Source organism: Pleurodeles waltl, chromosome 8 (assembly GCF_031143425.1).
Source record: "Pleurodeles waltl isolate 20211129_DDA chromosome 8, aPleWal1.hap1.20221129, whole genome shotgun sequence".
Classification (NCBI taxonomy): Eukaryota; Metazoa; Chordata; class Amphibia; order Caudata; family Salamandridae; genus Pleurodeles; species Pleurodeles waltl.
The window spans coordinates 183,046,500-183,070,466 of NC_090447.1; the positions used below are offsets into that span (position 1 = coordinate 183,046,500).

At 41.4% G+C, this 23,967-nt stretch overlaps 1 protein-coding gene across 8 annotated transcripts in view; it reads right to left on the minus strand.

The window, feature by feature from the left end:
• The window catches only part of SYNJ1 (synaptojanin 1), a 767,318-nt gene that overhangs the window by 145,874 nt on the left and 597,477 nt on the right, over positions 1–23,967 (minus strand). For 7 of the 8 annotated variants that reach the window (XM_069204034.1, XM_069204040.1, XM_069204035.1 and 4 more), the window contains one exon: positions 19,130–19,168. The exons of the other annotated variant lie outside the window; for it this stretch is intronic. In XM_069204034.1, the coding sequence (XP_069060135.1) occupies positions 19,130–19,168 (39 nt within the window). The remainder of the gene's footprint in view (positions 1–19,129; positions 19,169–23,967) is intronic. 8 annotated transcript variants of the gene reach the window in all.

Consider the following 23,967-nt stretch of genomic DNA (forward strand, 5'->3'; position numbering starts at 1 on the left):
TCACTCATAAACTGTGTAATACTGCAAATCCCTTCACATAAAATCGTACTCCCCCAAAAAAACCAAGCATTTGCAATGCAATGGGTCTCACGTTTGCTCGAGTTAAAGCTATTAGCATTGTAAATTCCTAACTGGACTTTTCTTGCCGCTTAAATTGAAAAGTAAAAGTAAAACAGGTGACATTGATGCCTCGTCAGAGGTAGGAAGCGCTATATATGTCTAATCCACTTAGCAAGCAGATTCAAAGCACCAAAGCCACCATGAACATGAGCACGAAGGAGTGACACAAAAGGAAAAAGAAGTTTGCTTGCAGTCAAACGTATCGGAAAACGTGCAATTATCCATGTGACAGGGTTGATGGCCTAGGCGGTAAAAATAAATAATCGCCCCAAGGAGGGACAAAGGTAAAGCATTTTCAATGATAACAAAGGATTTTTAAAAGGCAAGCCCATGAACGAGTGATTGTGAGGGGCGTGCAGAAGGCATAGTTAAAAGCCCACAGATAGATTACAGCGGGCCTGAGCGCTTGGCGCTCGAGCTAAAAACGTGAGTGAGCGCGGCACAGATAAAAGCAAGCCCTGACCTGAACACTAGGTAGTAGTTCAACACGGCGTTCCTAACGAGAGCAGCCTGGAAGCATTGTGCAGACACGCTTAAGTAAGGCTTCCGCATTCGTCAAAGTCGGAAGGAGAAAACGGACTCCCAAAGGAGCCTAGTAAACGAGGCAATGTGACGCCATCTTAGTCTATACTACATATTGAAACCTACTGATGTACTTAATGAATGTTGTTGTAAAAAAAAGAACTAAAGGTATGATATGCCTACTGGTATATGGACGTGTGGTTGCCGAAAAACTTACTGCAAGAAGTATATAATACCCAAACAAAAGAGCTATGTTTAACATCTGAGAAGTATTTAGCTGTGAATCAATAACGAAACAAAGATAAAATAACAAATCATAATATACGGGGGCCTGTCATGAAACGTTATTACGTACCAGCCATCATTAGTAAATGTTGTACTTTACAATGCTTGTCACAACTGTGCATTGGCCTGGTCCTCTTTAAAATTTAAGTCTGTCAGTCCAAATTTAGGTTCAAAACTCAATCCAGGCAAGGTGCTGAAAATTTCCTTTGCAACCAAAATGGTAAAATGTAAGATAAAGGAAAAAAGAAAAAGGGAGAAGGAATAAGGAGCAGACAAAGAACATTTTTTTAAAGAGATCCAATTAAGTATGACATGGATCTGTTAGTGTTAATATTAGCCCCAAAGGAGAAAAGGGAGGCCAGTGCATAGTGATGGCGAAACAGTCAATTGCTTAAAACATAAACAAAAACGAATTAACGTTGTTTAACATGGCACTAATTATTATTTTTGTTTATGCCAAAGTCACATCCTGCTTATATATACTTTTGTTATAGACAAATGATGCATTTTCAGTTCTATTTGAACGCTCTTTACTGGAATAATTTGACAAAATATACAGAGAAGATGTCACGTTTGTCAATAGGAGAATCTGGGAGGACTAGGCCATCCCGCTGGATACAGGGTAGCGAAACAGCTGTTCGCACAAACCTCAAATGGTCCTGTACTTCTTACTCTGTACAGGGTCATGCTGGATTCAATATACAACACTTGATCACAATTGCATTAGGAATACATCGAGTTCCCTATCCACATTAAGTCTCATCTCGAAAGCCCGTGACCCTATTATCCAGTGGCATTCAAGTTTTCTTAAAGTTTTGGTCATGTTACCGCACCTAGGGTTAGCCTCTACCCGTGCAATTCCATGAAACCTAATATTGAACACCCTTATGAGCTATGTTGAAATGTACAGCTAATGGGTAGTTAGGGTGATTATTCTTAATCACTCTAACGTGCTTCTGAATTTGTTCTTTAAGAAGTCATATTGTACTTCCAATATAAATTAGTTCACACACACACACACACACACACACACACACACATATACACACAAAACAACAAATTTGGAGTTACAATTCATGACGTGTTGCATAGCATATGTTATCTTGGTGTTGTGTTTGAAATTCATTTTTCTATCTACCTCATATCGGCATATGTTACAATGTGCATAATTGTAAAAAACCCTTTGGTTTGTCTGGTAACTAATTATTGGCATTCTTCTGTGGATCAGGTGGAAGATAGCTCGCACAAAGCTTTGTTCTTAACATCGTACCCCTACTGTGAGTAATGCCAATCAATTTGGTCAATGTGTTCAAGCAAATGACAAATGTTGTTGAGAATGTGGTATAAGCAATTACTTTGTGAACTGTACCTGGTAATAAACGTTAGACGTTGTCCCTTTTTAGTTTACAATTCTTAAGGGTAAAAAGAGAACTACGTGGTGTATTGGAAATTGTATACCTAGCTTTAAGAAGTACATATTCAAGCTAGCCCCTTTGTCTAAAACAATTCTCCAATTGAACAAGTTAATATGCATAGACCCGATCGTCACTACAATTGCGTCTTAGCCGTGTCATCTCTCCTAAAGGGATGGCTGTGATGTGTGCATTAGGGTGTGTGCTCTGTGCATGTAATACTGATTTGCGAGCAGTTGGCTTTCTGTGTAGTCTGGACAAAATTCTGGAAACCTCCACATATATGGTTACATCTAAAAATTCTATTTGGTTTGAATCAATAGGATGCATGAAGCTGACATTGTATGAGTTGTTGTTTAAATGAGTCAAAAAAATCTCTAATTCTGACTAACTCCCTGTCCAAATAACAAAAACATTATCAATGTACATCCCCAGTATAAAATATCCCCTGAAATTGCTAAAGATAATTCTTCTCAAAGTCCCCCATTGCAACTCCCTGTGTTTGCCTGTACCAGTTGCCATTATGTAGAAATGCGCTATTTTTTAGTGCCAGTCTAGGATTTGTGCATGTTCGAACAGTGTAGCATCTCATGTAGAGAGAGGTGAGGCAAGAGCCTCTAGGCCCTTGCCCTTTTACAAAGGAATACATGTGTCCAAAGAGTTAACATCAAGGGTGGCAAATGTGCAAATCGCAGTCCATTCCACATCATCCAGTTTGTTCAATAAGTCTTTGTTATCTTGTATAGAAGATGGCAGATTATGTACCAAGGGTTGTAGAAAAACATTGATGTTTTACGAAATGTGTTCCGTAGGGGAACTAAGTCCAGACACAATGGGTCTACCTGGTGGGAAGGCACTTGCTTTAGGTATTGTTTTAAGGTTGTACGAACACGAAGCTTGTGTTGATGGATTAAACATATATTTGTATTCCATGTCCGTTGTTAAGCAAAGATTTCACTAGTAAGTCAATTTCTGTCCAATTTTCTTCGTGATATCTGCTAGTGGGTTGCCCAAAGAGTAGGCAATAGGCCAACCTATTAGATAGTTTTCTATCTATTTCACTCCTGTATTCTGCTTTTCTCATGACCACAATGTTCCCCCTTTGTCGGCTTCCCTGATCACAATCTCAGGAAACATGGTTAACTTGTCATGCATTCCTCTTTCGTTAGATTATGTCTCACATGTTTGTGTCTAACATTTAACTGATCTTCTAGTTTATGTAAATCCTGTGTGACAGCCCTATAAAAGACATCAATGTTGTTGTCTGATGGCAAATTAGGCGCAAAAGTGGATCTAGGTTTAAGCCCATTGTCTAGACATAAATTGGTCGTGATGTCCAAGCCAGATAACACATCCAACATGGAGTGTGAGGGTGCGTCTGTTCGTGCTAATGAGAGAAGGATATGTATATCCTTTATCTCTCTCATGGTTTGCTGACACTCACCAAGGGGGAAGCACAGAAGGAACCCTATATGTGGGTTTTTCCTCAAAATGTTTTTTTAATTTTAAACGTCATACAAACTTAAACATGTCAATATGAATTTGTACAAAGTTAGGCATTGCGGTTGGACAAAAACTTAGTCCTCTTTATAATACGTTGATTTGATGCTCAGACAATTCCAAATCTGATACAATTACTATCAATACATTGTCAACATTCCTTTGTGAATTATCAGTAGTTAACATAACACTAGAAATTGCATTCAATTTCTTTGGTTGCGGGATACAGATTTGGTTACCATTTGCACCCTTGTATTTGTTTTTGCCACAGTTTTTACCCCTTCTTGTCTTTTTGTGTTTTGCTTGTTCCTTTCTTGTACCTCTCCATTTCCACTAAAAAAATGAAAAGGAGGTTGCCACATTGGATGTGCCTGCTACTGGAGGGGCATTATCCAGTTTCTCACTCTAGAAATGCTAGAAACATCTGACTCAATAATTGATATCGAGCCAACCACCATCGTTTCCCTGTCATTATTATATTTAGGAAGTGTTTTGACATAATCAAATCTTCTAGCGTAGGTGAATACCCTGCCATTGAGATAGTCATTCTGATCCCTCTTCAACTTCCTCATTTTCTTGTCCTTAATGTATTATTGTGTACTCAAGATATCTTATAGAATCTTGTCATTCTTTTCAGTTGCCTCCAGTAAATTTAGGTCCCTAATCTCTTCCTCTAGTTTTGCAATCTCGTGTAAGAGTGAGTCCCTTTTCCCCTCGGCATATTTGATCAATATGTTCATCATGCCTACTATAGAAGACAAAATTTAGTGTTCCCATTCACTAAGGAGATCTAGTCCCGGTCCTCAAAAGGAAAAGATAATTACACTGAGACACCGTAAAACCTGCTTTATGTCAAGATATCTTTATAAATGGTGCAATCCCAGATTCTTGATAATTCCTGTTTTTTAAGGCGTTCCAATGTGATGAATTTCTGTTTCAAACTCTCTTCATTATTCACAGGAGTACTTTCTTTATCTGATGAGGGTTTATGTGAAATGAGTTATTGAGCTAGGATATCCCTGTCATTATCAAACTATGTTATGATTGTATTGAATTCCTATACTAAGTGTATCCTACAATACAAGAGAAAAGGAGTGCAGATAATCACAAATAGCATCACAAATACAAATGTTGTGGTGTAACTATTGCACCTTCGCTGAGTAAACAATGGTAGTGGGTAAAGTAATACACAACAGAAATTAGCACTGTATGGACTAATTTCTGTTGTGCATTACTTTATCCACAATCAATTTTACTCAGCGGAGGTGTAATAATAGACTACTACCTGCATTCAAATTTTCCATGTCAAGGACTTAACTGCAATACTTCTTTGGAGAGCGACGAGGGCTTCATCTTGAATGTGACATGGCAAATTAGTCTACCTAACCAGCTCACCTGCAGAAAGTGAACAATTAAGGATGGCATTATCCTGCTGTAACCCAGGGATATAAAAAATACATAGTCAAAAAGAACCCCTTCAGAAAAATTCATATCATGTTACTGTTAGTTGCACTTTGTATTCATATCTCTTAACAACTGCTGTTCAGTTAAAGAAAATATACTTGGTCCGGTCTTCCCTTGAAGAAACTGCAGAAAACGTTTACTCTGTTCTAAATAAAACTCCCAGAGTAATATCAAAATCAGGAATTTCAAAAGTTGAGAAATATAACAGGTTTAGCATTCAATCCGTATTTTTTAAGCGTTTGTTGGAGTGTCCAAACTTTCCCTGTGCAATGCCAGTTCGTGAGGTTGTATTATGTCCAACTGGGTGACTCTTAACTCGAAAAATCATGTATGTATACATCAATAGGTTGAGGTCCAGAATACCTGTGTACCTGGTTGGCATCAACATAATGATTATTTGGTTGTAAGAAGCTGCAGGAACTGTAGTACAAACACAAGCTGAGGCTGCTGTGCCATATTCATGACATTTTATTGTTTATAAATTCTTGCTCAAATAACAGTTTTCTTAATTTTTTCAATGTGTAATTGTAGAAATAATCAACACTTGTTTTGCCCCTTAATGCTATTTAGCTTGGGCCTTTTCAAGGCCGTACAAAATCTTCATGGCTCTGCTCGGTGTGTCAAGTGTTCGTATTTATGGCAGTAGGTTGCAGCAAAATGATCATTCCATGTGATCCCTCTGGGGGTATATGTGTGTATGTCATGCATGGGTCTAAAGCATACCTCTGCAGAGATGCTGCTTCTGGGGCCATGATGTGGAGATAAACCACGCCTCACCACACATGCTGTGAGTAGGACACTGATGTGGACCTATCTCACGGTCACTTGGAGTAACTGCTTCGGCACAGACTAAATGCAGCCTACTGTCATGAGTATGAACACCCAACAACACAAGAGAGAGTCATAAAGCCTTTGCACAGTCTTGAAAAATCACAAGCTAAATAGCATTAAGGGGTGAAACATGTATCGGCTATTTATACAATGAGAGAGTGAAAAGAATTAAGAACACTTTTAGTGATCAAGAATTTACTAACAAACAGTGCAATATCATGAACCTAAGAAACCAAGTTAATACCAGAGCTACTGGGCCACAAGGGTATTTCTAGACTATGTATGCTCTTGTTACGAACTCTCCTGATACGCTAGGGAGAACTACAGTGGCCTAGGAGAGAGACCTGGAAGAACATGACAATGAAGAATGGCAGGAGGTTAAGATGGCAGCCCTGAGTCTTGCTATACAAGAGAATCTTACGATGATCCAATTTGACTACTTTCAAAGAACCTATTATTGCCCGTAGGGTCTGGAGAATGGGCAGAGCTGGGTGCCCAGTGTGTAGAAGATACATTAATCCTTTGGTCACATTCTATCATGTGATCTGAGAATGCCCAATTATTCAGGTATTCTGGAGACAGATATGTGGTGCTCTCACCGAGACAGTGCACACGTGAATGTTCTGGATCTTACAGTGGTGCTATCAGCAAATGCCTTGTTAATGTTTGTCTAGAAACTAGTGCCTAAGTGGAATTTACAGAAGAGGTGATCTCTCGAGAGCACATTTGAAAAAAAAAAAACATCTACGGAAGGAAGATCTCAGAGTGTGCCAATCTAACACTACTTCCAGTGGGGCATGGTTCGAAATAGTAATGGTATGTACGGTAGCAGTTAAAACTGTAGGTCTTAGGTGTTGGCTAATGAAAGTATGATCTAGACTCGAGCGGGTACTATGAGAATGGGAGAAGAAAGTGTAATCCTGTGTGGTGGGGTTCACATCTCTCCATGCGTCTATGAGGCCTAATTTCCACAGAGCTGATTTAGTGGGTTTGGTGAATATTCCGGCTTGGGACCTGTGAGAGTGGGTGCTGTCCAAGTTGGGATCCCATATTAAGTTAAAGTCCCCATCAGTAAAATGTCTCCTTCCCCGAATCTGCCCAGCGTGGAGAGAAAGGAAAGAATGAACTCAGACTGACCAGTATTAGGAATGTAAACCGTGAAAATAGTGCAAAGACGGGCGTTGATAAGTCCCTTAACCATCAGTAACCTCCTTTCTTTATCTGATTTACTACTCATGGTTTAGAATTTAACCTTAGAGAGAAGAGGACACAACTCCATTATTTTTTCTGGTGGCAGGGGATGTATATCTAAGTGGAATTTATACTTACACTGGTCACAAGAAACCCCCTTCCTTCTCCTGGGTGCTTGTTCTGGGCTATTTGGGGTGAGCAACATCCCCACATCTGGTTACGAAATCCCAACATCTGGTTATTAGATGGGTATAGATGGAATTAATTGCATTTTGCCATGGCAAAACAGAGGTAAACATCAACACTTTTGTATTCCTGGCCAAGGAACAAGCTAATTATCGTTTATAGCTGGACAAAGGCCAAGATACAGAGATAAAACTGAGGTCATTTCAGCTATTTTCTGAACAAGAAATGTGACCAGAAAGATTGAGAAGAAAAAGACTTAGCATTTGTATTTTAAAAGGCTAGCTGATGATCCTAAACATACATATTAGTACACATATCAGGCAAATGCTGGAAATATCAGATAATGGGTGGCCTTACAGTAAATAAACAAGTCACAGTCCAGATAAAATCTTGGATTATATTATTGGACAAAGAGAAGATTCATGAAGCCTATTTGCCTGCCCGAAGAATGGATGGAGAACATCTATGATGTTTCCCTTGAGTAAAAATACCAACGCTAAGATGCTTGCATCATTTTTAATCATAAACACACAAACTGCAGATTTGCTGAGAGATTTGGGAAAGTATAAAAGTGTACAGTGTTGATAGGAGGATTGAAGAGTTAGGAGATAAGGAAGTACTCTAAAAGAACAAGTTATTTACCATTATAAATACTCTTTCTGGTAGAGCAACTATCTAGCTGCAGATTTTTCCCCTTTTGAATATTCCCCAGGCATCAGACTGGATACGGAAACTTGTGAGCTGTACCTCTATGTGCCAGTAGGTGGTGCCCCCAGATGCAGTTTGTCTGGGAAGGAGGTGGTATACTGTGGGTTAATACAGGGAGCCTAAAGCAAGAGAAGTTCAGTAGATGTCTGTCCAGGCTGAGGCACTCCCATTAAGAGATTAGATTTGACCTCTAAGTTGGGAAGCTGGAGGTCCGGAACTTCAGCCTCCCTAAGCATGACCATAGAGTAAAAAGTGCTCTCCTCAGTGAAAGGAACAGGGGCTGAGAGGAGGCGTAACTCAGAGTCGCAGAAGGCCTCAGAAACTTAGATTGTGGCAAGGCAAGTTGTGGGTGAGGCTCCGACCTGGATCCACTTTGAGAGCCAGCCAGATCAAGAGTATCAGTGAAGCCCTCACACTTTTTCAGGAGTATGTGAGTGGCCTTAAGGAGCAGAGAACCATTTGGGTTGTTTTGTGTGTTTTTTAAAAAAATTTTTATTACTTACCGGAAGACTTGGAGCACGAAAACAACAGACCTCAGTCATGACTGCTGTGAGTTCTGGACTGGGAACGGCCATTCAACTTGGACAGATCTCATCACAGAGTCTTCTCTTGCTTGGTGACAGTTTTTATTCACTGCTTTGTATGGCCTTTGGGTTCATAGATGAGGAGTCAGTGAAGCTTTCTTAATCGTGGCTCGACCTTAAGCACAACAGGCACCTGATGAGGATCTGTCAGACATTTGTTGGTTACGATCCGTGAAGGGTTTAAAACCTGTCATTTTAGGAGGTGATATTTCCCTTGCACACTACAGTTAGAATTTTAGAGGTAAACAAGTCTCTGAGAGATGAGAGGTATTTCTCGATCCGTGTCAGCCGGTGCAGAAGAACAAGTTACTTACCTTTAGTAACACCTTATCTGACAGACACTATCTAGCTGCAGTTTCCTTACCTTAAAATATTTCCAAGGCATCAGAGTGGAGCTTGAAAATCTTGAGCAGTATGCCTGAGCATCGGTAGGTAGCATCAAATGTCTCTACATTGGCGACGTCGCACCGGACGTGATGTAGGCTGTGACTCTATAGCAGCAATCACAGCTTGCTGACATTAGTTTAGTTTTTGTGAGTATTTCCATGTCAAAAGCAAGCAGCCATGTCAGAAGGCTGGTAGACCAGTCTGCAGACACTAAGGACCTATTTAAGGTAGAAAAACCAGTTCACAGAATGGGGAGGATTGGTAAGGAATCTGTAGCTAGATAGAGTCTCTACCAGATGAGGTGTTACCAAAAGTAAGTAACTTGTTTATCTGATAGAGCCCTCTAGTCACAGATTCCTCAACTTACAATAGATACCAAAGCAATACCTCCCTGGATGTCGCTCAGATTAAAAAGTCTTGGAGGAACGAATGGGCAAAGTGCCAGTCACGGTAGACCTAACTGTCCAGGAAGTAGTGTTTTCTAAACGTGTACAAAGTTGCCCAAGTGGCAACCTAACAGATATCCAGGACAGGTATTCCACGAGCTAATGCGGTAGATACAGCTTTTGCTCAGGTGCAATGAGCCTGCAAGCCCTTGGAGGATTGCTTCCTGGCCAATCCATAGCAGATCTTAATGCAGAGCACTATCCATCTGGAGATGGTCCATTTCTCCACTGCCTTCCGCTTCTTTGTTCCAGTGAACCCTACAAAGATCTGATCGTCCACTCTATGTCCTTTGGTATGGTCTGTATAGAAGGGCAGTATCCTCTTAGGGTTCAGGTAGTGAAGTCTCTCTTCATCCTTGGAGGGATGAGGTGGAGCAATGTTTTACCCAACGTGAAAAGGTGTCACAAACTTTGGCAGAAAAGAGGCACAGGTTCAGAGAATCAGTTTGTCCAGGAAGAAGATGGTGTATGGAGGTTGGTCAAAAAGAGCCTGTAGCTCACTCACTCTCCTGACTGATGTGATGGCCACCAAGAAGACTGTCTTTGTCAAGAGTCTGAGAAGGCAGCTACGCATGGGTTCAAAGGGAGACAACATCAAAAATGTTAGAACCAAATTAAGTTCCCATTGGGGCATAACAAAAGGTTTGGGAGGAAACTTATCCTGAAGACCTTTCAAAAATGTGTCACCACTGATGCCTTAAACAGGGATGGTTGGTTAGACAACTGCAATAATGCTGAGATGGCCAAAAGATACCCTTAACTGTGCCCAACAGCCTGACTTTGCTGGGATAAGGACAAAACAAACAACAGCATTTCAGACTGGGGCACAGAAAGTGTGTCAGTGTGTTTCTCAACACACCAAGCCACAAACTTGTCCCAAAAGTGGTGTATGGAAATGTTCCTTTGCCAGTAAGCATCTGTTCGTGGCATGTAGTGCTGTAGATTCACCTGCTTAGCATAATCTTGCCACCTAGTGTTTGGCTTGGATGTGTGCAAGTTGTTTTTCTTCAAAGAAGTGTTTCGAGTCACAAAGTATTGTGACTCCTTCTCTTGCTGGTAATGCATATGGTCATTGGCTCCATTGTTAGATTGTTTTTCCGCAAGGCGGGTGAGGTTGGAATGTGGAGCAAAGCATAGTATAGTAAAATGTCCATGCTAAAAAAAAGTTGTGATGATGTATTAGAATCTGTAACAAGCACAGGTGTCCGGGGAGAAGGATTGGTGCATGTGGATCTACAGCACTACATGCCACAAACACATGCCTACTGGGTAAGTAACATTTTCCGTTTGAAGCATGTGTGGCTGTAGATACACGTGCTTAGCATAGACTGTAAAGCAGTCCTCTGTAAGTGGTGGCTAACCTGTGGGTGTTACAGGTGTTTGAAATAGTGTACACAGAACTTCTTGGCCTGTATTGACTAGTTGAAGAGCCACATTTACACAAGTAATGCTTTGTAAATGTATGTGGTGCAGACCATATAGCTGCTTTACATATGTCAGCTTTAAGTATATTGCCTAGAAAGGTCACTGATGCTCCTTTTTCAGGTTGAGCGCGCAAGCGCTTCTGACCTGTTGTAATTATTGTGGGCTTTTAACCATGCTCATCATCTTAATTGGTTCCTGGGTCTGCCATTTAAAAAAAATCCCTTGCTCATGTTGGTAAATGCTTTACGTTTGTCCTGCCTTGAGGCTGGTTTGTTACCGCCTTGCAGACTGCCCTTGTTACATAGATAATTGCACGATCGGCCAAAAACTTTGGTGTGGGCACACTATTTCTTCTTTTGTGTCTCCCCACGTGTTGCGCTCCTCGCGCTTCATGGTGCTTTAAAGTTTCATGCCGTGCGAACACGATCAGAGGTTTGGTGCTGGGCTGTTGAACAGTTGGTGTTCATCTTACTCTCACGCTGTGTTTCAGCCATCATTAAGTATTCTGGGCTAACAGCCATTCATTGATGCTCCCAGGAGTATCTGAGACTTGGGTCCCATATCTGAGCAAACGTCACAGAACTTGAATCATTCAATAAAAACTTGCAGTGCCCTAGAGCTTATGCAACCATAGAGTGCCACATTTGAAGCTTCATGTGTATTGCTCCCCTCAGCCTTGTTTACAGAGCGGTAAAACCTCTCTGACATCTAAGTTTGCTGTCTGATATGCTTATTTTCAGGCTTGTTCATTTGGGACAAGGAAAGTCCAGTTATGCATTCACAATACCAATATCTCTAACTCAAGCAAATGTGAGACCTATTACATTGCAAATGCATGCTTATGAGTGGAATGAGCTCTAGGAGGGACAGATAGAGTTCTCGTTGCTTCAGAATAGCACATTTGTATACATTTAACAATTCAAGATTCAACACTAGCTTTAGATATGGCTCTGCCTTTGTCTGGTTTTGAGAACGTGACAAAAAGTTGTTGTGTCTTCTTAAATGTCTTTGTTCTGTCAACATAGTACAGAAAGGCTTGTTTAACATCTAAGGCAAGTAGAGCACTTTCCACAACCAAATCAGGTTGGTGGGGAAAAAGCTGGTAACTCAATACATTGATTAAGGTGTCATTGAGAGAGAATCTTTGGGAGAAACTTAGGACTGGCCTGTAGTACCACCCTATTTCTATGTAATTGGAAGAAGGGTCCAAGGTTAATGACTGAAGCTCTCTGACATGTCTTAGTGAAGTAATAACAATGAGAAAAGACACCTTGCAGGATAAGAACCGGAGGGGGCAGGAGATTAAGGGCTCAAAAGGAGAGCCTATCAGTCCTGTTAATACAATATTAAGGTTCCATGTGGGAACGGCTGGCACACGCTGTGGAATGACTACTTTTAGTCCTTCTAGAAAGGCTTTGAATGCTGGAATTCTAAAACTAAAAGCATGTTGCATGTTTTGGAGATATGTGGCTACTGTCACTAGGTGCAGCCTTGTAGACGTAAAGGCTAGTCCTGATGTATATAAATGAAATAAATACAATATCCTGAGGCTTTGTGGTTATAGGGTCAATGTTTCTGGAAATGCAATAGTGTAAAATCTTTTCAGTATAGCAGCATAACTGGTACGAATAGTGGGTCTGCGTCCTTCTTTAAGGATGTCCATACATGGCTGAGGGAGATGTAAATGACCAAACTCTAGGACTTCAGGAGCCAGATGGCAAGGCCGAGAGCCATGGGATCTGGGTGTCTTATTTCTCCATGATTCTGTGTGAGAAGGTCCTGCTTGTTCAACAATATTTTGTGAGGAACTGAGAGTACTATAAGAGTAGTGAAGCATGCTTGTCGTGCCTAAATGGGAGCCAACAAGATAAGCCTGAGGGGTGGCTGATGAATTATGAGAACCACCAACAGAAGCGGCAGGGGAGGTGGAAAAGCATAAGCAAATATCCCTGACCAGCTCATCTATAGTGCTTTGCACTTGGACTGAGGGTGTGGGAACCTAGAGGCGAAATTTTGGCACTTTGCGTTTTCAACTGTGGCAAACAGGTCTGTCGTTGACCCCAGCACTGGAAGTATGTGTGGAGAACCTGTGAGTTGAGTTCCCACGCACAGACTTGCTGATGCCTCCGGCCAAGGAGATCGGCAAACTTGTAGTCCACTTGAGGGAGATATTATTTTAACAGATGAATATTGTATTGAAGAGCCCATTTCCAAACTGTTTGGGCTAGGTGACAGAGTTGCAGGGATCTGGTGCTCTTTGCTTCTGAAGGCAGTACATAATAGTCATGTTGTCAGTTTTTATCAGGACTACCTTGCCAATCAGATGTGGCAGAAAGGCTTTGGGTGTTGGATGAACAACTAGCAGCTCCAGGTGATTGATACTGAGATGTCTATGGCTGGGTGACCAGTGGCCGCGGACAGTTAGATCCTGAGAGTGCGCTCCCCATCCTGTCAGGGAGACGTCTGTTGTTACGGTTCTCTGAGGAAATGGGTCCAGGAAAAGCCACCCTTTTAGAAGATTGTTGGAATTCCACCAATGCAGAGTGGCAAGCTTGGTGCCCGATCAACACTAGATCTTCTCATTGACCCTCAGCTTGAGACTATTGTCGTACTAGGCACTCCGCAACAGGCGCATATTGAGTTGCACATCGGACATGATTGCTATGCTTGAGGCCATCATCCCTAGAAGGTGCATGACTGTCCGTACAGTTAGCTGCTGGTGAGGCTGGAACTAGGGAATAAGTGCCTGAAAAGACTGAATTAGAGCAGATTTGGGATAAGGTATCCCTAACCGTAAGCTGAAGATGGCCTCCAAGTACGGTTATATTTGGAGAGGCTGGACGTAAGATTTGACTGCATTGATGGGGAAACCGAGCTGATGGAGTAGGTCTATAGTGGCTAGCATGTAATGGAAACATCCTTGGTGGGTTGAGCTTATGAAGAGCTAATCGACCAAACAGGGAAAGATGAGAATGTTTTGTCTGTGTAGATGGGCTGCTACCACTGTAAGACATTTGGTAAAGACCACTTGGGTGGTCGCAACCCCGACTTGAAGCACTATGAATTGAAAGTGCTGTCAGTTTATGAGGAACCTGAGAAATCGGTAATGTACCGGGTGAATGGGAATGTGAAAGGAGGCGTCTTTGAGAACCAGTGCTGCCATGAAGTCTCCTTGTTGTAACAATGGGTTGACATCTTGTAGAGTCACCATGTGAAAGTGCTCTGAGAGAATGTATCTGCTTAGGGGTCCAAGATTGGCCTTAGAGACCCTGTCCTTTTTGGGAAAAAGGGGCTTAGAGAGAATAGACCCCTGTGTCGTGCTTGTGTAAATGTACTCATTCTATGGCAGATTTTCAAGGAAGTGCTTGAACCTCTTCCTTGAGTAACTGTAGGTGCAGAAGTGAGAGTTTCTAGCTGTGCGGTGGAATGTTTGGAGGTGTGCAAATGAGATCCAGGCAATAACCATGTTGGAAAATATCCAACTCCAACTGGTCAGAGGTTATATTTCGACAGGCAGGGAAAAACCCTTCTACACATCCAGGTGTTGTGTGGTTAGAGGGGGTGGATAGTAAGTCAAGGTTTTGTGAAACCTGCCTTGCCTCTGCCCTTAAAATTGTTGCCCCTGTAGCAGCCTTTGTAGTATCCCCCGGGGGAGGGGGTCTGTACCTGTGTATGTTGGTAGGATGAGGAGGCGTCTGTGGTGGTGGATTTTGTTCCTCCGCAATAGGGTGAGCGGTGAAAGGAGACACTTTGCAATGGTGTTTGCAATGCTCCCATAGCTTTGGCTGTCTCAGTATCTTTTTTTATTTTCTTAAGTAGAGTGGCCACTTGAGGGCTAAAGAGGTGTTCTCTTTCAAAAGGAAGTGCAAGTATGATTTGTTGAATTTTGGGTTTCAAGGCTGAGCCCCTAAGCCAGGCATGAAATCTAAGGAGTATTCTGGAGTTAATGCTTCTTGCTGCTGTGTCGGCTGCATCAAGGGCGGAGAGAATGGAGTTGTTTGCAATTAGTTTGCCCTCAGAAGTGATCTCATTTGCCCTTTTTTATATTCATCTGGGAGATGTTGGAGGGGCCCCTCCATCTCATCCCAGTGAGCTCTGTCATATCGGAAGAGAACGCAAAAGAGTTGGGAATTCTCCAGTGGCTGGCAAACTAGGCAAGCCTCTTCCCCAATGCATCTATCTTCTTGCTTCTTTATATGCTGGGGATGCCTCACCAGATGTTGCAAGTTCACCCCTTTTCTTGCTGTGGTGACCACCAGAGATTCAGGAGGGAGTTGACCTTTAATGTAAGTAGGGTCGGTTGGGGGGGGGGGTTATATTTCTTATTGACACTTGGAGTAATGAACAGGCCTTAACTGGGTCTTTAAGGATGTCAGGTGTGTGTCTAAGCATATCTTTAAGCATCAGCAGATATTGTGCTGACTGTTGACAACAGGAGAGGGTTTTAGATTTAAAAAAATCATCCTCTCGAGGCTCTGTGTGGAGCTGAACCTTATGATATGCAGCTTCCCAACCTATGATGTTGTGGTAGGTAGCAGTGCCATCTGGTGGGGAGAAGGTTTTGGCGGCTAGAGGTCGGGGACTGTGCAGGTGGGTCTATATCATAAGTGTCCCACAGGTCATATTGTTGTAGAATGGAGTACTGGTCTCGGTCATCTCTGTCCCCCTAAAAAAAAATGAATAGAACTCTCTGGGGAAGATGGTGCTGGTGCAGGAGGTAAAGGTGATGGGTGGTGGTGTTGGGCTGGGGTGCATAGGGTTAGTAGCCTTGCCAGCCTTCTTCCTGTGCTCTGGTGTTATAAGTATGTCCAAGGCCTCCTCAAATGTTAGTTGTCTTCTGGTTGTTTGTGCACCTTTATAGGGAGGTTTGGCCAGGATGTGCTCTGTGTCTGGGTGTATGATCAGGTGCTTTTGTCCCAAGTCTAATTAGCCCTCCATCTGTTGGAGCACAGGTTCCATAATCTCAGATCCGGCCACGTGTTTGCAAAAGACTAAGATTTCAGCTGTGAAAGCAGCTTTCAATGTTGAGGGTCTTGGGTCCATTGTTGTTGATTGTTAAAGCCGAGGTGGAGTGATGTTTCAGCGCCAACACTTTCGATTTCGATGTTCGGCTCGACTTCAATGGTATGGTGCACTAGTTTCTAAGTAGTTATGTAAATTTATTTTTTGTATTAAAAGGGGGTGTTGCTGTATAGATGCTACTTTCTGTTTATGTTCAGCTGTCACAGCGTGAGCTCCTGCTGCGGTGCACTGTGCTTGGCACGGAGTCTCGCTGTGACACATGTTTACATCACTATGTTCTCTTTAGCAGCAAGCTTTGTATATTTTTAAATAGCGTAAGTTTTCTTTTATTATAGACTCGTGACATTCAGTTTGGAATTTGGTAGTTAAAGCTTGCACGCGTGTTACATGTTGTATTTTGAAAAGTATAACTCTAATATATATGTAAGTGCGACATCGGTTATGACAATGTACTCGGTCTCACCGATTCTCTTGTCATGCTGGTTATGGGCTCCTATTTTTGATGATTAATAAAGAAGTTCTACACTGGATCCGTGCTTGGAGAGCCTCATTTATTTTTAAATACTAAGGCACTTGCAACAGGTATGCAATAAGGTATTTCACAGAATCTTAAATTCACACTCAACAATAAAAAGGAATTCAGTTTACAAAGCAACAAAAAATTACATCTAGCCCATTAAGAGAAAGAACAACCAACGTGTCACAATGCTCAGGTGAGAAATGGCGTGCATATAAATAATAATAAGAATTGTGGACGGTTTAAAAAAAAAAAAACATTAATATCCACAAGTTTAACCTGTTACGTACCAACAGTTACTGTCCTCTCAACCTCTATCGTCAAAAAATTAGCAAAATCGTTTGTGCGAAAGATATGCAGAAAACATCACCAATCTGCTTGGTACATACTTTTTATAACGCTGGTGCACCTCTTTTATTCTGCCCATCATCGGTATGTTTTCAGATCTTCCTTCTGGTGCTTAAAAAGGGGCGACCTCTATGTTCAAACCATGGGAGCAAATGGAGCAGGCCTGCACATCTGCATTGTACATTACGTACTTACTATGACAGTGTCTCACCAGACGGTATTTTAAATTGAAAAGAGGTGTTATTTTTTGCAACATTTCAGGAACAGCACTGCATTCCGTAAGCAGGCTTCTCATTAACCTTGATCCATCTGTCATTAAAAAACATTTGTTCGAAAATCTGCACGTTTTTCCAGAAATTATCTGGTAACCGATAGTTATACAACATTTGCAGTGCCAGTCCGTAATTCAAGTGGCCACGCCTCCATGTAGCCACCCACACATCCACCCATCAATCCATCCAACATTATGGTATATTTCCCATATTTTGTTTTCTGGACAGACACAATTTGAGGTTAGGAATGTTTTAAAGCTTACTACTTATAGCAGGCATTAATTACATGAGCAGTTATTTTTAAGAAAAATGTAGCAAATTTTAACTATTACCCTTTTACTTGAGTAAAAAGTAAAGAAGTCACGACGCAATGGAAGCGTGCACTGTGATAATTAGCAATATATTCACTGAGTATTGTTAACCTTCATTTACTATTGCATATCGTTAACAGTTTAGCTACCTTCGTTCACCGTTATCACTATCCTAGCTAGGTTTCATGCTAATTACAATCACATATGCCAAATAATAGATCTACCAGGTTGCACCAATTTCCACCGTTAGGTAGCCCAGTGTACTCTCTTTTAATGCCAAATTATGCCCACTAAGTTAAGGTAATGAGGTTTTGTGTGCGACTGTACTTGTTTCTATCTTTAGTTATGACAGTGCTTAAACATTTTGCATCCTGAAGACACAGAGGTTTACTTGCAAGTAATGAAAAATGGATCTGACTTTCCCTGTTCATCCTCAGTTCGACTAGTAATTGAAGCCAGATGGACAGAAGTTGAGTACCAGGCTTGAAGGATACAACGCATCTAGGGCAAGATGTATCATGCATTTTTGCGATCGCAAATGACCCGGTGGGCCCTTTGCGATCGCAAAACTGCATTTTGGTATGTATGAATCCCAAATTGCAAATCGGTAACTTGTTACCTAATCGCAAATTGGAATTGCAACTACATACCGATTCGGCATTAGGAAGGGGAGTGTCAAGGGCGTCCCTTCCTCATTCTGAATCGCAGAGGTATGTAGGAATGTTTTGGGACAAAATGCGGTTGCAAAACATTCGCATTTTACCACCTACTTCAAGTAGGTGGTAACTCATTCACAAACGGGAAGGGGCCCCCAAGGGCCCTCTTCCCCTTTGTGTATGCATGCGAAAACATTTTTTAAGAGCAGGCAGTGATCCCACGGACCACTGCCTACTCTGAAAAAATGAAAAGAAAACTTTTCATTTTTCATTTTTAAACGCATCCCGTTTTCCCTTAAGGAAAACGGGCTGCATTTAAAAAAAAAAAAAAAGCTGAGACTTGCAGGCCACCATCCCTGTGATTGTAGCCATTCACAATGGGTTGCAAATTAGGACCTACCTCATGCATATTAATGCTGTAGGTCGATTTGCGAGCTGTTGGGAATCGCTAAATGAAACTCCTGGAGTTTCATACATTCAAATAGCGATTACCTAATTGCGATTCACATAAAATCGCAATTAGGTAATCGCTAGTGGGAAAATTGATAGATCTGGCCCTTAATGTATTAACTTAAGCTCTTCGCTGGTAAGCAAACATGGATAACTGAAGTACCTCCCTTATCAATTTCACAAAGACTAGATTTGATATTGCTGGACACTCTCAGCTCAGCACAGCCTTTCAAAAGCAAATAGGAAAATAAAGTGTCAATCATGCAAATGTACAAAACTGGAAAACGGTGTCCAATTTCTCACATCAGAGTGAATTACTGGCCACCAAGTGCATATGGAGTATGTGGAAGATGAAATTTGGAGACCTTATGACAAAGAGGAAGAAATACTATCAGGATAATTCTACAATCGCATAACAAGGGCATGCTCTACTCATCAATCTCGTAGCGAGATCATGCACTACCCATGCACAAATGTAAAAATATAAATTACCTTCGGTTTCTTTCCTAGCTGCAGCTGGACTTCTAGCCCCTTTTCTCACACAAATAAATGATACAGAGAAGAGGAAAGTATAATAGGACAGTCAGTTACAAGAATAAAACAAAGTAGATTGAACAGCTGGGAAGATTAAGAATTGTATTTCTGTTATACATGAAATAACTGGCGTCTGAAATACGGTGGTAAATCATCCCATCCATCGTAATTGTTCAGTTTCAAATATTTAAACAGCAATTCCCAACAAAAAGAATAGGAGACTTCATTCCCTTCTTCACCAAGGTATATTCTTTTACATTTTTGAGGTGTTTGGGAGGAGGAGGTACAGACCCAAGAAACAAACCACAGCACCGGCCACAAGCCATTCTGTTGACCTCTTCAGGTCCTCCTTTGTGTTTCCTTAAAAGGCAATCCCAATCACGTGCTCCACATGCTCCAAGTCTAAAGGCAGGATGGGCACATGCTGACAAGCCTCCCCCCACTAAAGTGACAGAAGAGGAGCTATAGGAGGACAATGCTGCAGGTTGTAGTTAAATGTCATAGGCAAATTCTACCATATACATCTACACCTCGAACATCAAACCATAGAAGGCATTGCTTCAAAGCAGCGTACCGGTTAAAGACTTAGGGCCTGATTTAGTGTTTAGCGGACAGGTTACTCCGTCACAAACGTGACTGATATACTGTCCGCTGTATTTCAATCCCCTTAGCGTACAATGGAATTGTAATACCGTGGATGAATTCAAAATAATTCATATCTTTGCAGCCTTATTCTGAAAGACGTTCATTACATGCCTAGAGATCCCCTGCAGATTGTCTACTGGCACATCCTTGCAGCACAGCGTGAGCTCTGTCACTGGTATTGACTTGTGATTCGTTTTAAGACAAGGGTTCAAAGAAATCCTAGGAACAGATCAATATCCTCTGTGAAATTAAGTGCTTTGTGATTAGGAAATCGTCAATAGCTGAAGAAGACACGTGTATTGCTTCAGACCTAAGTTGTTGTGGGTTCCCTTTAGACCTAGATTGGGCACCCTTATTTTAGCTTTACCATAGCTTGCACCCTTTCACATGCATACAAGTTTTATTCATTTTTATTATTTTTTAGCACACCTTGCCTTTAGCTTGTTGTTTTTATATTTTAATCAGCTGCCTATTCTGAGAAAACATAGTTGTTCGTGTTGAATATTTTCATTGGTCCCTTGCATGCATTTCACTCTTTGCCCTTTTCACGGCTGTCATGTACCATACACAATATTATTACTAGTACTGCCGCTCCAGGAGTTACAGGGACAACCCTCAGTTCTAGACATATTATCACGTCAGACCTGTCCGTAGAACACAACATGTTTTGTTATATAAACACCACGTAGACCTAAAGAGAGTAGAGGGCATGCCGGTCATGGCTGTCTGAGGACGTACACCATTTCATTGACAGCTTTGCTAATCTTGTCCCTATCTTTCCTGCCAACCGGGAGGATTGCCAGCAGAAAACAGGGAGAACCTTGCTCTTTTTTCAGGTATGGGGTCGGGGCTCTTCCCATAGACTGGGCTAGGCAGAAGGGCTAACACCACTATGTTCTCAGGGTATAGACATTAGGGTGTAGGTAGGAATTCCTAATTTTTATTATTAAACCACGGTGGTAGGATTGTTCATATGCTTCATTCTGATGGCCACAATAATCACTGTAATGTGGTTTATCTGCCTAATAATTGCAGCTCATGCTTTGTATAATCAGATGCATTCGCTTCAATAAATATATTTAAAATTATCTTGCATGCCCTTGCCTGCTTTGGCACGTGTGAGACTTTGTGCAACTGAATGAAAGGGGTATGTTATGTTCACCACAACTTCCGTGAGGAGCCAGAGTGTCATGTTTTAGGTTGTCACAAATCACCTTTACTTTCTAGGTTTGGGTGAGGTGCTGCTAGCTAGCCAAAGAACTCATACCGACAGCTCCCGGATGGTGTTGGACCGACTCTGTCACCCATGCTCAGTGGAGTTGCCATCCTAAACTAAGCAGTCTTACCCCGGAGGTAAGAGTCCTACGACAAAGTCAAGGCCTTGAGTGCAATACTTTTTTTGCAGAAGAAGGAGAGACTCATCTTGCACGTAACATGGCCTTAGTGAAACACAATATACAGCAAATCAGAACATCTAACCATCTCAACTGTGGGAAGTGAACAATTAAAGATGCCAATCCCCCACTGTAACCCGCGGAAACTAAAGAGTCAAAAAGAGCCCCTTCAGATAAATTCATACGATGTTATAGTCCCACTTGGTATTCATGCCTCGAAACAATTGCTGTTCAGTAAAAGAAAATATACTTGGTACGGACTTCCCTTGAACAATTTGCAGAAAACCTTTGCTCTGCTATAAATGAAATGTTCAGAGTGAGGTCAAAATCAAGAACTTCAAAAGAGGAGAAATACAACATGTCTAGATTCGAAACCATATTTCTTATGAGTCCATTATAGTGTTGTGAGCTGCATGTGTTTTGCCCCTTCATGCTATTTAGCTTGGGCTTTTTCAAGGCTGTACAAAGTCTACATGGATCTTCCCTGGGGTGCCAAGTGCTTGTATTTATGGAAGTAGGCTGCAGCAAAGCAGTCATTCCCCGTTGCCCCACTAGGGGTATATGCATGCATGTCACACATTAGACTAAATGGGTTCCTCTACAGAAAAGCCGCTTCTGGAGCTGTGATGTGGAGATCAGACATGTCTCCCAACACAGGTGCTGTTACCCGGACCTGAAGGCAGACCTACCTTACTGTCAATGGACTGACAGCTTTGCCACAGACTAAATGCACCCCACCGTCCATGAAAACTGGGTAACCTTCTGGGGCCTACCCGACAACTGCCTCCAGCCTATCATGCCCCCGCTGTCATTTGCCATCTGGTCACAGTAGGTGAGAAGTGGAGTGTTAAACAGCCCAGAATCAGGATAAGACAGCAGAATTTGCCCCAACTAACCAGATATGCAGTTAGTTGGGGGCAATTATGACCCATTCTGGTCAGTTTAGCTTGAAACTAGACCATGCAGGGGAGGAATTTCAAGCCAGAATCAGTAATTCTGCTGCCGAAAATTCAGTTTTGCTGCACTGCTCAACTTGTAACGAGGCCCTATCTATCTTAGCCTACTGCTAACCAAACTGGAACTTTGGTTTATTTTGAGTGAACAGCCACATGCCAAGTCAGACATAATGAAGATCATTGTCCTATGAGTGTTCCTTACCTAGTTGAGAACTACAAGCATACAGGGGTTGGGATAAAGGACTGCACTCAAAACAGCTGTCTGCTAAACTCAATTCATCCCTAGGAAACATTACTGGGGAACAGAGGCATAACAAAAAGGATGCTAATTTCAATTTCTTAATTATGTAAACAAATTTTTTTTAAAAAGATCTGGCACACCCCTCCTTCTGTCAAGGTGCAGAATGTAATGGTTACACTGATCCTACACTGAGAATTAGTCAGAAGTAAAATTCTGTTTGAGACCCCCCATTAAACATGAATAGAGACAATGTTTCCTCTTCTGATAATACATGGTTGTAGTAGCTTTCTTCAATATTACCAGTTTGTTTTTACACAGCGCTTCATATCACATTTTACTGTCTCCAAGTGATGTAAATGCAAGTGTCACTCTGACCCCATTTATTGTGACTCTATCAGCCTGAGAGGGATGGAAAGCTAAATTGGCCTTGACAGGATTTAAACTTGTGACATGTAGGCTACGAAAGGTGTCATCATTTAGCGTATACCTCACTGAGCCATCCTGCTTGCAAGATATGCCTGCCTTTCTTCTGATCCATTAGGTGAGATGAAATTAGTAGCTAAGAGCCTGATTAGGTGATCACCTGGCACTCACTAACATCTCATCTGAATAAATTCTGTGGTCTCCCAGGGAAGCATCCTTGACAGAAGATAAAACTAATGACTTAGCAACACTGCTAAATCAGAATTGTTTTGACTAGACACATATATTGATTCTCTGATACACCTGAATTTGCCCACTGAAAGGAGCATGAACAAACTTTGGAGCAAGGAGTCAGAATTTCTGAAGTATTTGTTAATGCCCTTCAATATCTAAACAATTGACGAGGCCATCATAAGAGAGCTTACAGGCTTGACAATAATCACTCAATATTTTACATTTGTTTAAATAAAGAGTCTCAGTTGTTCTAGGACCATGTTCAATACTTGTATCTCTTCACTTTACTTTTGACATAGATCAGTAAAGAAACAGTCACTTTCCAGTAAAAAGGTCACTCAAAATAATTTGAGAAAAATTAGGGAAGGGAAATAAAATGAGATTGAAGCCAATTGATTGTGTATAATAATTTTGAGTACAAGTGGCAAGCATGCTCACCACATTCAAAGTCATGCATTGGTAATGGTTTTTAGTGCAAAGAGAGTAGACGAGGAAATTCTGATTCATTCATTTGGAAATGTGTTGAAGAGTTACTGTATTTCAAATGCGGAAGGAATGCCCTAATGTAGTTTTTCACATCTTGGAGGATGAGAAAGACACAACAAATTGAACTAAGCATGTCAAATGTGCTATACAAAAAACAAACAACATTGCAAAAGACATCAGGCTAAAAAGAATAACAAGAAGTAGTTTTGAAGTATTTATAGGGCAGAATGGAACTTTGCAAAAAAGGTTAGAAAATGTTATGAACATTCTCCTTTTACAAAATGCAGTCTCATCCAGTCATTCCCTCTGCATGCGATTGAGAACCTCCTACTCCTAACATAGAAAGAGTTTTGAGAGTATTAAGGTACATAATTGTACTAGAGAAAAATAAATTAGGGCCAGATGTACGAAGCCGCT